Here is a 14181-nt window from a genome sequence, read left to right on the forward strand (position 1 = left end):
GGAGAGGCTGTCTTTTAAAACAGGGAAACCGACAACAGTTCAAAGCACAGCCTTGTTGAAAGAATTAACGAAGTCGAATATGGTGAAGTAGATGGCCTAATATAAACCAACAGAAGCCACGTGACCCATTAGAGAAGGTGGGCCTCCTTCCACAAATGTCACTGGGAAAGTTGTGTAAACATTTGGAAGAAAAAATAAATTAGATCTTGCCTCACACTGCATACCAAAATAAACTTCAAATGAACTTAAAAGTTACCCATAAAAAAGAAACAAAATAATAAAACATAAGTGAATATTTAGCGAATGTCAGGGTAAGAATTTTCTCAACATAAAAGAAATGGAAGAAACAAAAAAGGAAAGGTTTGACAGGTGTAACTTTAAAAGTTAAGCTTGTGTGTTTCTAGAAGCATTGTGAATGAAATCTAAATGCAGTTTGCAACAAATATGACAAGGGCTATTACCATTCATTTGACGTCTAAGGAGCTCTTTTGACCCAGTAAGAAAATTCTTTGGCACCCTGTAGGAAACTTGAACAAGGAGCTAAAGTCAAAGAAAAAGAAATACCAATGACCAAAATAACCATATGGGAAAACAAGAAGTTCAACCTGAAAAACAATCAAGGAAGCCAGAATTACAGTGTTGTTTTTTACTTTTTTCAATCACACCCTTCGCAAGACTTCGTAGGACTTTGTGGGGGAGTAATTTGGCAATATATGTCGAGAGTGTTGAATGATCTTGCACTCTTCGATTCGCTTCTAAGAATGTGTCCGAAGGCGGGGGGTGGGGACAAATGCAGACGAGTATTTGCACACGAAGGTGATCAGTTGCTATGTTACTTACAGAGGTGAAGAATTTTAAAGGACACAGCCCCAAGCAAAGGATTGGTTAAAGAAATTATGATATAAAGTGGGATGTTAGGCCTTTAAAATGTCTGCAAGGCATGCGTTTTTATGTTATAAAGGCAGGATCTAAAACTGGGTTCACAGATAGGAATTCTATACAAATAAATATTTCAGTAGAACTCCACACAGAGCAAAGGACCTGGCAGTAAATATACCAATATGCCAACGGTGCTTCCGAAGAAGTATGGGTGATTTAAATTTTCCTCTTTATACTTTTATGTATTTAAATTTCTGTGTGATGAGTGTATCCATTACTCACATGAGGAAAAAAAATTAGTATTTCTTAAAATCTTCCTGTGTTTGTACAGAATCATTTCAGTCTCCCATTACCTGGAAAATATTTTTTTCTCACAACCACGTCTCATTTCCTTTCAGAACCTCAAGGTTATAGAATCTGAATAGGAGTTTCTGGCATCCACTAACTATAAGAGAAAACATAGTGAAATATTTATGATCTTTTTCCAAGGACCAGATGTTGCTTCCTCATCTCAGACCTAATCCTTCAAATTCTCTTTGCTAAGTTTTATTCCAGTGGCACTTTGATTGAAGAGTTGCTGACGCATGTGTATGAATGGCCACTGGATTTACGGGGACAGAAATTACATCCTTATCACCACACAGTGAGTCTCAGCAACGAAACAGAACATTAAAGAAATAGGTCCTAAAATGTGAGGTGACATCCAGATTTATGTGTGGGTTCTGGGTGGTAGGACAGGGATGCCGAGCAGGTGTACTTTTAGTGTATCTCATTCTTTATGTCTTTGTCAGAGAAGGAACAAATAAGACAAAATGAATGGGTCCTATTAACATGGAAGAGATCACATTCGAGATTCTGTGGGATTCAATGCAGAGGGCATCAGGAGACTGGACACAGTGCAATTAGTACAAATGGACCCCAATGAACAGCTCCAAGACTCCATTTTGTTCACAGAATCGCAATCAACTGTTGTGCAGTCGTTCACTGTTATTGATGACACCTTTGCATTTTAATTCTGAAATCTTGAGAAGTTCCACGTGGTCGTTTTTCCCCAAGAGTGAATGGCCCTTTCGGATATGTTTTTCCGGAAAGTTAGAGCTATGTCATATGCCCTTTATAGGCTCGATGACGGTTTCTTGAAAGCATCTAACATTTTTGTTAAAAAGTGCGTTGACTCCTTGGGGCCTGCTAGTTTTTTCCTTGTCTGAGAGTCCCTCAAATGGACACTTTTTGTACTGCAACCAAAAAATAAGTGCAAGCATTCCTGTCTGCTTGAACTTTTCAGCGAAATAACAAGAACCCAATGGGCCCTCATGGGTTTTGCCTTGCCCTGTGCTGACCCTGGGGCGGGGTGGGGGAAGGACACACCCAGCAGGATACAATGCACCCCTGCCTGCAAGTTGCTCTTGGTCTATAAAGATGAAACTCAGTGGCCTGGGCCGGCTGTAGAGTGGAAGGTCCCAGAAGATGAGTCTTATGCCAAGATAGGGGCCAGTAGCACCAGGGTAGGGGAAGGTGTGTGCTCCAGGGGGCCCAGTGATGGGGCAGCATGACCCCAGAAGCACAGGACAAGGGTGGCATGGAGATTCATGTACTTAGCAAACAGTTACTGAGTACATACCAGGTGCCTCTAAGCAGTAGAGGGTGAAAATGACTAGTAGCAAAGACAATGGCCTCACTGGTGTGGAATGGGTCTTTTGGGTTATACAAGTACTAGATGTGATCGGGTAGGTGATAAGGTGGTTAGTTAACCAGTCAGAACCGGTAACTAGCTCCCAAGTCCTGCCACTAGGCATGAGGGGAATGGGGACCAGACTGTGGAGCGTCTCTAGAATTGGAATAGAAATATTAAAGGAAATGATAGAGAATATAGGCTATTGGCCTTGTTTTCTGTATCCAGAGCCTAAAAAATTCGTCATTCACGGGAAGATTGAAAACCTCGCAGTTCCATTTTGTTGTTCGGAGAAAAATGGGATGTTTTATTTCTCCTAGCTCAACAGTTCTGTTGAATCAGTCTGATGAGTGGTGATCGGCTCTCATCAATCCTCTTAAGTCTTCATTGCTGACTTTAAAGTTCACTCCTTCTGCCAGATGGAGCTCAACGGCCAGTGGACACCCAGGAATCCACACCCACATTCCCGCTAGTGGGGAAATAGGCTGCAGCTGCCATGGCCTTGAATGGACCACCTGACCCATGCCTCCCCTCCAAGAGTAGTTCCCAGCCAGTTTTTATCCCCATTGCCAGCACCTCTCCCAGTTAACCAGACTTCTTCCAAATCCCCGGCTGGAGCAGGAATCCACCAAGAGAAATGCTGCCTGTCCCATGCATGTTAAGTTCTGGAAGTGTGTGGAGACAGGAGGAAGATCCCTCAATCCTTGGAGAACAGGGGCTCTTAAGGTGTGCAGCAAAGGTCCTCAACCCAGGCCCCTGGTGTCCTACGCTTGTCATAAAAACTGTCATAGTGCACCAAAGGGGTTTATGGCTTCAAGAGAATAAAGACTCTCTAGCCCAAGTGTTAGGGTGGACCCATCCGTCACTCAGTTAAAACCCGGGCACAGCAGGAACGTGACCTGGGAGCCATTCCCCTTGAGGTCGCCTGGGGCCCTTGCTCTGTGGTGATCCTTCTTTGCCAGCCTGATGGCCTCTGGTCTTGCCCACCTGTGCCATGGCCTCTCTGCGTGGGTCGAGAGGCTCCAGCTCAGATCCCCTAAGCTCAGAACCTTGCCTATTGCTAGACAGCTTGGCCACCCCCGAAACATCTCGTGGGAAGGGCGTTCGGTAAATCCTGTTCCAGAAGCAAGCTGTCACCCCACCAGCTTCCCATCAAGATTTGCCAAGCCGTTCTGGCTTCTGGTGCAGAACTGACTTGTAGCGACGTGAAGAGACTGGCAGCTTCCTCGACACGGTTTTCTCCCTATAACATTGTCAGAAGAGGCCCCAAGTAAAGGCGAAAACAAGCCTCGAGAACAGGGTGTTCTTCCTAGTAATGTGACCAGGAAAGTGTAATCTAGAGGAAACCTGAGAACTTGGTGATGTGGAACATTGTTCTGAGCTAGTGGGGTGAGGGATTTTCCCCCCTTTTTCTACCTGATCCAGTCTGTCTGCACTTGAGGTGCTCCTGAACTGAGCACCAAGGCTGTTGTCAAAAGGGTAACTCTCATCAGGACAAGCCCTTAGCTACGGTTAGATTAATTAAGAAGGAGAGGGGCCTCTCCCATGCCAGGCTGTCCTTTAACAGGCTTCTCTGTGTCCCACATTCCTCTAAAATTCCGATTTCCAAGCAGCTGTTGCATAAAGAATGGCCCCACTGATGCTTTATCGTGCTCACTGTTTGCGCGTGGTCCCTGGGTGGAGCCGAGGTATGGAACAGGCTGGAGGGGCATGAGCAAGTTGGTCTTGGCCATTTGCTGCCGGTCATGGTCAGATCAGATGCTCCAGGGAGGAGGCTGCGAGTCAGGTTTGTCTAGGAGGGCAGACTACTGCTTTAAAAAAGCCTCATGGACCTGGAGGAGAAGAAAGCAAGCAGAAGTCCACCTAAGAGATACTGGCTTCCAGAGGTTCTGCGGAGACAGAGGACAGTGGCCAATCTGGTTCCTGGTAGAAGACACGCCTTCTCCTCTGCTCCAGCCCAGGCCCCCTCCCAAGCTTTAGGACAAAATCTAAACCTTGAAGAGGCTTGATTAAAGCAGAAGGAACTGGAAGGAAGCAGAGTCTTAACCAGGAAGTAGAGGCTCCTTTTCCATGTCACTTTCTCCTCAACGTGCTGTTGAGGTAATGAGATGGTATATCGGTTCTGTATCAGGGATCAGTAAATTATGGCTTGAGGGCCAGATGTGGCCCCCCGTCTGTGGTTTTTCAGTGAAGTTTTATTGGAACACATGGTGATCATTTGTTTACGTGTTATCTCTGCCTCCTTTTGCTCTGTACCAGCAGGCTTGAGTAGTGGTGATGGAGGCTGTGTGGTCTGCAGAGCCCCGAGTATTTATGATCCGTTCCTTTATGGAAGTTTGTTCCCCTGCTCTACACTGACAGTAGAGGGCAATGCTCAGGCCCCAGAGTCAGGACTCCTTTGCTCTCTTTTTCTCTCTCTCTTTTTTTTTTTAAGATTTATTCATTTATTTGAGAGAGAAAGAGCGGTGGGAAGGGAAAGAGGGAGAGGGGGAGAGAGGAGTCTTAAGCAGACTCCACGCTGAGCATAGAGCCCGATGCAAGACTCGATCCCAGGACCCCAAGATCATGACCTGAGCCGAATCCCAGAGTCGGACGTCTAACCGACTGCACCACCCACATGCCCCTCCTTTGCACTCTTGACTCCATCATTTACTAAATGCCTGACCTTGAGCCAGTCATTTAACAGCCCAGGGCCTCCATTTCCTCATCTGAAAAATGGGCATCTGAGTCATTATTTCACAGGGGTGTTGTGAAACTTAAGTGAGCAGGTGTAGTAAGGCACATAGAAATCTGTCAATAAATCTATCTATTTTTATTGAGATATATTTCACACACCATAAAATTCATCCTTTTAAAGTATACGATTCCGTGGTTTTCAGCGTCTTCACAAGATTGTCCAACTGTCACCACTAATTCCAGATCATTTTCATCACCCCAGAAAGAAGCTCCTAAATGGTACCTATGCTGGGCTGCACAGGGACCATGCAAAGATATCAGGTCCTAACCTCTGTAGTCTATACGTGTGAGCATCTTTGAAAAAAGGGCCTTTGTAGATGTAATGAAATGCAGAATCTTGAGATGGGGAGATGATTCTGAACGAATTCGATCCTCCATGTCGTTAGAGATTCTCTGGCATTAAATTTCTATTCACCTGTGCTCATATCTTTATAAGAAGCTGTAGGTCTTCAAGTTATTTGAAGGACGGTGCAAATAATGTCTAATGTCTAATAATATATCAGAATTCTCCAGGTTTGCATGAAGATACCGTTCATGGATTTGGGGAGCTCCCATCACTCTGATTGCCTGATGCTAAATGACACCAGGTTCTTTGGACCTCAGACACTACACCTCCACTCATTTTCTGCACTTGCCTGTCCCCCCAGCATTTTTGCATTCATATTTCTTTTGCTGTTGGTAATTTCACACAAAGAAGAGTTTGTATGGTTTTGTTTTTCTGTAGTGTCAGAAAATGTAATTTTTGCTTCTGCATGATGTGCGGTAGGATGAGAGAATTTTGTTTACTCTTGTTTTTACTGTGGCGCAAGGGTGGAGGTGGAGGGGAGGGTCACTAGGTCGGCACATGCTGAACAGTCCTGACTTTTGCAGCAAGTCTTTGTTTTGAGCCTTTGTCCTTGTTGTTGGCCTGTGAAGCAGAAGCCATGAACAAGGATGCTTGCAGAGAGGGGGGAAAGGCACTAAAAATAGAGGATTATTTTCTAAAGCAAAGCACATTATTTGAAGGGCCATGTTGTCCTTGAATTTGGAGGCATTTGACTTTTTTGTGCATCACTGAATAATGTTCCCATACAGATTTGAACTTCGATGGGCAGGGTTACTGTGGGTCAGTGAAGACAAGTCCAGTCTGCGGGCAAAGGGCTTATAGCTGTGTCCCCAACGAAGCTTTTAGTGTGTGTTGTGCATGAATCCTTCAGAGCCTCCACGAGCTCAGTGCCTAGCCAGAGTGCCCTAAGGCAGCCTCAGAGTGAGGTTGAAAATCCACAGGGAGGCAGGGAGGAGGTAGGGAGGATACAGTGGATGGCTTCAGCCATGTTGGCCCTGATCTAGCTTTTATGTTAGGTGGTGAGCTCTGGGTGTTTATTATTATACTCCATAATTTATGCTACATAAATTCTCTGGATCGGGAGACCATCTGGACCATTCTCTGAATGGATCAGGGATTGCACTGATTTTTTTTTTTTTTTTTTTAAATCCCAAGCTATTTTGGAACAATGAGGAGCTAACTATTGAACTCTGGCCTAACCCTGAGGTCTGGAAATTCCAGTACTATATGAACTGGCCTTTTAATATACCAGATTTCTTTACCCTGAGGAAACAGCCCTGCCCCCTGGACCAGACCGGAGGCCTGGATGAGGATGCTAAAGATAGCAAACACATATTAATATGATCATTAGTAATGGCGGCAAATGCTTCTGTAACACTCCATTCGTTCCAGATTGTCTCCTAAATGCTTTACAAATATTAACTCACTTCATCTTCACCACAGCCCCGCGAGATAGGCACTCTTATTGTTCCTGCCTTACAGATGAACAAACTGATGAGTGGGCTAACTTGTCTGAAGTCAGACAGCTAAAAAGTGGTAGAGCAAGGATTTGAAGCCAGCCGCCCATGCTGTAAGCCAGTGTGTTAGCCTGGAGCCTTGAGAAGAAGTCAGCCACCATCTGCAGCCTCTGTCCAAGAGAAGCGAGCTTGACTGCCATTGCATGTCCTCAGACACACATCCGACCGTCACCCAACTGCCGGTCTTTGTGGGGATGGCTCGCCTCTCCCGGAGAAAGCATGGCAGTCACCTCTACTCTTCCCCATCAAGCAGGCGTTTGGCAAAATCCCCGGCTTCATGCCTCAGGGTTGGCTGTGCCATCTAGCAGAAGGTGCCTCTGCTGTAGTTTCCCAGGCTGGGTAAGGCCGCCTCCGAGCTCTGGATGAGCCAGCTCATACTCCTGAACGCTTCCTCAAAACTCACATGTCCCAGGCTTGCCTAGCCACCTCTGGCAGGTATCTCTGAGGCACCGTGGAGTTGTTTTTCAGTCTTCGTCATATTCGAATGGACTTTGTCCGGGAATGATACCTTATGTAATCAGGAAATTACATAACCTTTTCACCCAGGCTGGTTTCTCTTCATGCTGGGCCTGACTGCCGGTCCTTTCCAAAGCCGCACCTCAAGCCAAAAGATGGGCATCTTACTCCGTGTTCTAGATTTCTATGGAAGGTCTGGAATTCCAGAACAGACTTTGATTCCCTAAAACAGCCGCTGCCATGGCGCAGGCGTATTTCTTGAGCAGACGTGTCCTCCTCATGGACACTGCAGAACCTCTGTGACATGCTGGGGCGGGGAGGGGGGGAGCACTCCCCCACCTGCCTGCCACGGGGTCCGGGGCCCGTGTGGGGTTAGTGCCGAGCAGTGCGGGGGGCAGGGGATGAGCCGCTGCTCATGTGTTTAGAGACCCTCGGCCTCTCGGAACTCAAGCTGGCATGACAGGGCTTTACCCCGAGAGAGTCCCGTCCTCAAGGGGCTACGCAGCAGAGTTTTTCCGTATCTTAAGCCCAGGGGTCAGAACAGTGTGGCTCTCCCAGAAGATGAGAGATGAGGAATGAGCCATGGGACCCGTGCCAGGTTTGTTCTTGGACCCACCGTGAAATGCTCGCCTTCCTCTGGGCCTGTGAATTGGCACAGGCTTCCCACGTGTGCGGTGGGACCCGACCCGGGCGAGGACTTCTGCTCCTGCTCCAGAGGATTCCTGAAGGTGCTGAACAACTGACATTAGAAAGCATTAAATTACGTGGTGAGAAAGTTACTCCCTTCCCAGTTTTCCTTCATTCTCAGTTGTAAGGTGGAGAGAGGGACTTCCCCCTGGGGCTGGAATATATCCTGAATGCTCAACCCTGCTTTTTAATTTCCCCTTTGTAGTGAAGAGCAGGCCTCAGGCAAGTGTGTCAGCTGGAAGGAGGGAACCCTAACAGATGTTCATTGTATTTATCTCTATGGTTCCTTTCTCCTTAGAGCAGACAATCTTGGTTTTCCATTTATCAGAGTGACACATTTCCTTTTTCTTTATTTTTATTTTTTTAAAGAACTCTTTTTTTTTTTTGAAGATTTATTTATTTGAGAGAGAGAAGGCACACAGAGGGAGAGGGAGAAGCAGGCTCCCCGCTGAGCAGGGAGCCCGACGTGGGGCTCGATCCCAGGGCCCCGAGATCATGACCGGAGCCGAAGGCAGACCCTTAACCAACTGAGCCACCCAGGCGCACCCCCTCCCTCAAATAAATTTTTAAAAACCCACTTAAATGTTGAGTGTTAAAAAGTGAGTGAATTTTTTTTATATGAATAATATACTGAGTCCTCAAGAGATGCCCGTGACATGGGTCGAGGGACCATACTTTGAGAATGACAGCCAGGTGCATGGGATGACATCATGTAATACTCACCTGAGAGGCTTCAAAGATGCCGACGCCTGGGCCTCAGCTCAGACTGATTAAATCGGACCCTGTGGGGGTGGGGCCCAGACATCGGTATCTGCTGCTCATGCGCAGCTGAGCTGGAGATCCGCCGCCCTCATGTACCCAGCCACCATCACCTCCCCCCACCCCCCGTGGGGGGCTGCATCCTCACTGCCCTCCAACCCTACGTCCTGATTGCATTCTCTTCTCTCTCCTGCCTCTCGCCCTCCTCATCCACCGCCCCACTTGTTTTGCTCTTCTTTTCTCTTCCCTAACTTCCCCGCACCTACTCCTGCTAGTGATGCCCACCACCACTGCTGCTCAGGTTAAGACATTGCCGGCACCACGTGGTTGCAACCACATTAGAAAATTTCCGTGTCATACTGTTCTTCACGGCATTCACTTGCCAACTCATAAGCTGTCAGTCCAGTTTCAGAACATCTAAGCCCTTAGGGTTGTGCTCTCTGCCAGCGACTTGTATTAACAACAAGGATAATAATCATTATTGGGCGCTCACTGTGTGCCTACCGCTGGTCTCAGCACTTTACGTGTATGAGCTTATAGAATCCTCCCAGGGAGCTACCATTTTGCAGATGCAGAAACGGAGGCACCGGGCGGTTACGGATCTTGCCCGGGGTTATGGCACCACAAAGTGGCAGAGCCAGAATTCAGGTGCCCACAGCCTGGCCCCAGAGCCCACAATCTGAGCTGATGGGAGCCCCCAAGTCCGTTGCTCCCAGGCCTGACTCACGTGCCCTGGCATGTGATGAGTCCATCACACATCAGGCAGGCTGTTCTCCACTGCAATGGGAAATTGAAATTTGGACCCACTGCCTACTTCAGTGACATTTGGAATTGATAACTCTTTTTATTTTCCACTTCAATCATGGTATCTCTGTAGGAAGCCCACAGCTTTAAATCCCATCAAGACTATAACTCATCACCATTCAGAAGAGATCAGCCTTAAATGATGTTGTGTGTGCTGGCTGTCAGGACCAGAAATTGAAGATGAAAAAGCCAGCACCCATAATCATTCTGTAACTGGCAACACTCTTGGTGGCCTCTCTGCTTCCTCATTAGTTTATCTGGGCTGTAGCCTCCGTGGTGGACATTCCAGGCTTTAGCTGCCTTTTACAAAGTCTCTGATTCTCATTCCAGTGCTTAATTGGAAAGAGACCTTTGGCCCCTTCCCGTTCCTCTTGGGAGACCTCTATTTTTATGCTCAAACTTTTCATCTTTTGTGATACTTGGGTTGCTGTTTTAGGAGACTGGATCTTCTGCATTGCACTGAAAAACCTTCAGCATGAGTTTGAGGGAATTCTCAGACAGCCAGGTCCCCTGGAGACCTCCTAATCCCACTGAAGATTTTGAGATTGTGGGCAGTGGGGGACTCTGCAGAGTAAGCACTCACATCGTGGTATCCTTTTTCCCCTCCATTTTCCAAGCCACGAACTGTCTAAAGCACATAAAGTTATGTACAATTATGTACAATTTACTTCCCCCAACAATCCTGTCTCACTGGGAATGAGCCCCTCTTCACTTTCCTAAGGGAAGAAACAGAGGCTCAGGAACTTATGTTTCCCAGTGCTTGGGAGTACATGAGGGGGGCAGGATTTGAAAGCAGGTGTGCTGAGCTTGCTTAGTGTTCTACCCACTCCCAGTTGGATGAGGTTAGATATTATGGGGATAATAATCCTTGGAAAGCATAAGTGAATAAGAGGAACAGAAGCCTGGCTTCTCCGTGGCTAGTAGATATGAACCAGCCCACTCCCCACTCAGACCATTTGGATACGGTCCTGTCACCTGCCTGTGCTAAGGCTTCCAGACAAGGAGGGTGTAAGGCCATTCACCAGCAGGCACGGGCGCTCCGTGTGTCCCCAGGCTGATAACGGGCAGTGCTGGTCTGTGACTTAGGGCAATGTCCAGGGACCCAATATCTTTAACATCCTTCCAGCCCCTCCTCTATCTCTGTCCACTGCCAATCCCAGCACCTTCTTCTAAGGACTTCATTTAACAGTCGCCCTCAACTGATGATCTGTACTGGTAGGCTAGAAGAGTGTTTCCCCAGCTCCCCTGTGCATCAGAATCAGGAGGTTTGGTAAACACAGACCACTGCACTGGCCCCTAGAGTTCTGACTCAGTCAGTAGTGCCGATGCTGCTGGTCCAGGGGCTACGCTGGGAGAACCAGTTTGATGTGTACTCATGGCATCTGGCTAATTAGCGACCCTGATGATGGGAAGTATCAGCCATGTTGGGGAAGATGCCATCCAAAGATGGTGAGGAAGACATTTGGGATAGGCAGGCTCAGGCTTCTGTCCCTTCTTAGAGTGCTAGATAATGACCTGTCTCATTTCCATGCAGTGGCTTTACCCGTTCCCCCAGAGGTAACAAGCCCCTGCTAGCTACATCTCTGAGCATGCCTCCCTCTCTGGATGAAGCGGCCTTTCCTCCTCATCATTTTGGATTCCCATATGAGTGCGTCTCAATCTAGGGTGTGCATTGGAATCATCTGGGGGTCTGGCTAAAGTGAGAGTCCTGAGTTTGTGATTTTGAGGCGGGACCTGTGATTCCACACATGTGATGAGTGCACAGCTGATGTCCCGGGTGCTACTGGTCTGGGGACACGTGTGCACATTGCAGAACAAGGCATAGCACAGCTGTGGAGCATATTCTGTGTTACAGGCAGACACACCGATGGCTCTTCTGCTGCACGTAGGATCACCTGGGGAGCACTTAAGAACGTGGACCACACCCCTCAGGGATTCTAAATTAGCTGTGAGCACTGGACTTTTTTTTTTTTTTTTTAGATTTATTTATTTGTTTGAGAGAGGGACAGCAGGGAGAGGGGCAGAGGGAGAGGAAGAGAGAGTCACAAGCAGACTCCCCACCGAGGTCAGATCCCAATGCGGGGCTCGATCTCATGACCCTGAGTTCACGACCTGAGCCAAAACCAAGAGTCGGACGCTTAATGGACTGTGCCACCCAGGTGCCTCAGGAGCACTAGGATTTTTTTTTTTTTAAGATTTTATTTATTTGTCCGAGAGAGAGAGAGAGCGCGCGTGTGTGCACAAGCAGGGGGAGGGAGAAGCAGGCTCCCCGCTGAGCAAGGAGCCTGATGTGGGACTTGATCCCAGGACCCTGGGATCCAACCAATGAGCCCAACCAAATGAGCCACCCAGGCATCCTAGCACTGGGATTTTTAAACCCCCTCCCAAGAGATTCCAGTGTACAGCCAGATTGGAAGTCACTGGCCTTTACAAAGAAAAGAAATGAATCCTTTCAGGAGTTCAAGTGATGCAGTACCATGGCCTGGGTTGGCTGGTTGCTTGGGGGGCCGGGTGGGGGGGCAGGACCAGTTCTGGAGAAGGGCTGCAAACAGCACCTGGGGATCTTGTTTAGATACACATTCTGTTGCAGCAGCTTTGGGGAGGGACCCGGGCTTCTGCATTTCTCATATGAGGCATCCAGGCCGACGCTGCCGTCCCAAGGCTTGACCACAGGGCCCGCGTGATGCCCATTGTCTCTGGCAGCAATGACAGCAGACAGCTTTTCTCATATCAAAGATCAGAGCTTTTTGGTCCTCACCTCCTCTCCCTCTAAACACCATCTTGGCGTCTCTGTCATTCAGCTGGGTCTTGACTCAGGACACTGGGCAATACAGGTCAGTTCTCTTTTTATAACATTTGATCCTCTTTCCTTTTCTCTTCACAGTACGAGATGCAAAAAATCTAATTCCTATGGATCCAAATGGGCTTTCAGATCCGTATGTGAAGCTGAAACTTATTCCTGATCCGAAGAATGAAAGCAAACAGAAAACCAAAACCATCCGCTCCACACTAAACCCCCAATGGAATGAGTCCTTTACGTTGTAAGTTTTGTCTTCTCAGTTGAATTCTCTCCCCACACATCACAAACCTGCCCACTTCACTGTGAGAGATAATGGGGCGGACCTGTTGTAAATGTCTTTAAACATCACTTCATTCCTAAGACTTTCTCAGACCACTGCTAAGAGGTCACGGTCATCACCTGTTTTGGTGGATGGTAACCAAGAGTTACGTGATGCAGGCCCCAAATTATTATCAGTACCTCCTGTGTGCAAAAAACTGCATTTATGTTAAGGATGATGTCAAAATGTATAAGGTATGTCCCACTTATTGATGGACTTGAGTTCTTTTGAGGGTTATTGGAGAAGGTAAGGTAAGAATTTAAATAATAATTTCTAAAACAAGGAATTCAGGAGTCACATGCTGTTGCCCCTGAAATGGGAAGATCATCCTCACCTTTAAAGAGGGAAGACTTCCTGGAGGAGGTGACATTTAAAATGGAGCTTAAAGGAGTGCCAGGATTTCAGAGGCAGAGATGGTAGAAGAGAAAGAAGGAAGGGGGCCGTGGGAGGGGAGAGGGGGTCATAAAACCACCAGGGGTAAGAAAGCACTGCCTGCAGTTGAGCATAAGCCAGTGGTCCTCCTTGCAGACTAGAACACAGGAAGTGGTTTCTCTGTGGATGACTGGAAACGTAGCTCTTTTGTGTAGAACAGAGACTGGCAAGCTTTGTAAAGGGCCAGTTAGTAAATAGTTTAGACTTTCTGGGTCATACAGTCTGTTGCAACCACACACAGTTCTGCGCATCCGTAGACTGTAGACTGTATGTAAACAAAAGCCCATGGCTGTGTTCCAGTAAAGCTTTATTTACAAAAACAAGCGGCGGGCCAGATTTGGCCTGTGGGTGTTAGTTTGCCAGCCGCTCGTCTGGAGCTTTGGCTGCTGGGGGCGGGTACTCTGTTGGCAGTGGGGAGCCCCAGGAAGTGAATCGAATATACTATTGGTTTTTTAATCTCGGACTCCCGTCATGACCATGGGGTGTGGCTCCCAAGAAACCAGGTTCCAGATAACTGTGTGTGTGTGTCTGTGTGTCTGTGTGTCTGTGTGTCTGTGTGCCTGTGTGCGCCCGTGCTCTCTTTTGTAGCAAATTAAAACCTTCGGATAAAGACCGACGGCTGTCCGTAGAAATCTGGGACTGGGATCGAACAACAAGGAATGATTTCATGGGATCCCTTTCCTTTGGAGTCTCGGAGCTGATGAAGATGCCGGCCAGTGGATGGTAAGAATGCCCAAGGTTGAATATGTATGTGTCAGCCAAAGGTTGATAGTCTTGAAGACGTTAGAGCCCTTA

General features: G+C 47.5%; 1 protein-coding gene across 3 annotated transcripts in view; it reads left to right on the forward strand.

Moving 5' to 3' along the window:
• The window catches only part of PRKCA (protein kinase C alpha), a 399658-nt gene that overhangs the window by 292170 nt on the left and 93307 nt on the right, over nucleotides 1-14181 (forward strand). For all 3 annotated transcript variants that reach the window (XM_025889888.2, XM_073883238.1, XM_025889887.2), the window contains 2 exons: nucleotides 12720-12876; nucleotides 13975-14109. In XM_025889888.2, coding sequence (XP_025745673.1) covers nucleotides 12720-12876; nucleotides 13975-14109 — 292 coding nt within the window. The remainder of the gene's footprint in view (nucleotides 1-12719; nucleotides 12877-13974; nucleotides 14110-14181) is intronic.

This window comes from Callorhinus ursinus, unplaced genomic scaffold (assembly GCF_003265705.2).
Source record: "Callorhinus ursinus isolate GAN/ISIS: 27379988/994484 unplaced genomic scaffold, GSC_fseal_2.0 scaffold50, whole genome shotgun sequence".
In the NCBI taxonomy this organism is placed as follows: domain Eukaryota; kingdom Metazoa; phylum Chordata; class Mammalia; order Carnivora; family Otariidae; genus Callorhinus; species Callorhinus ursinus.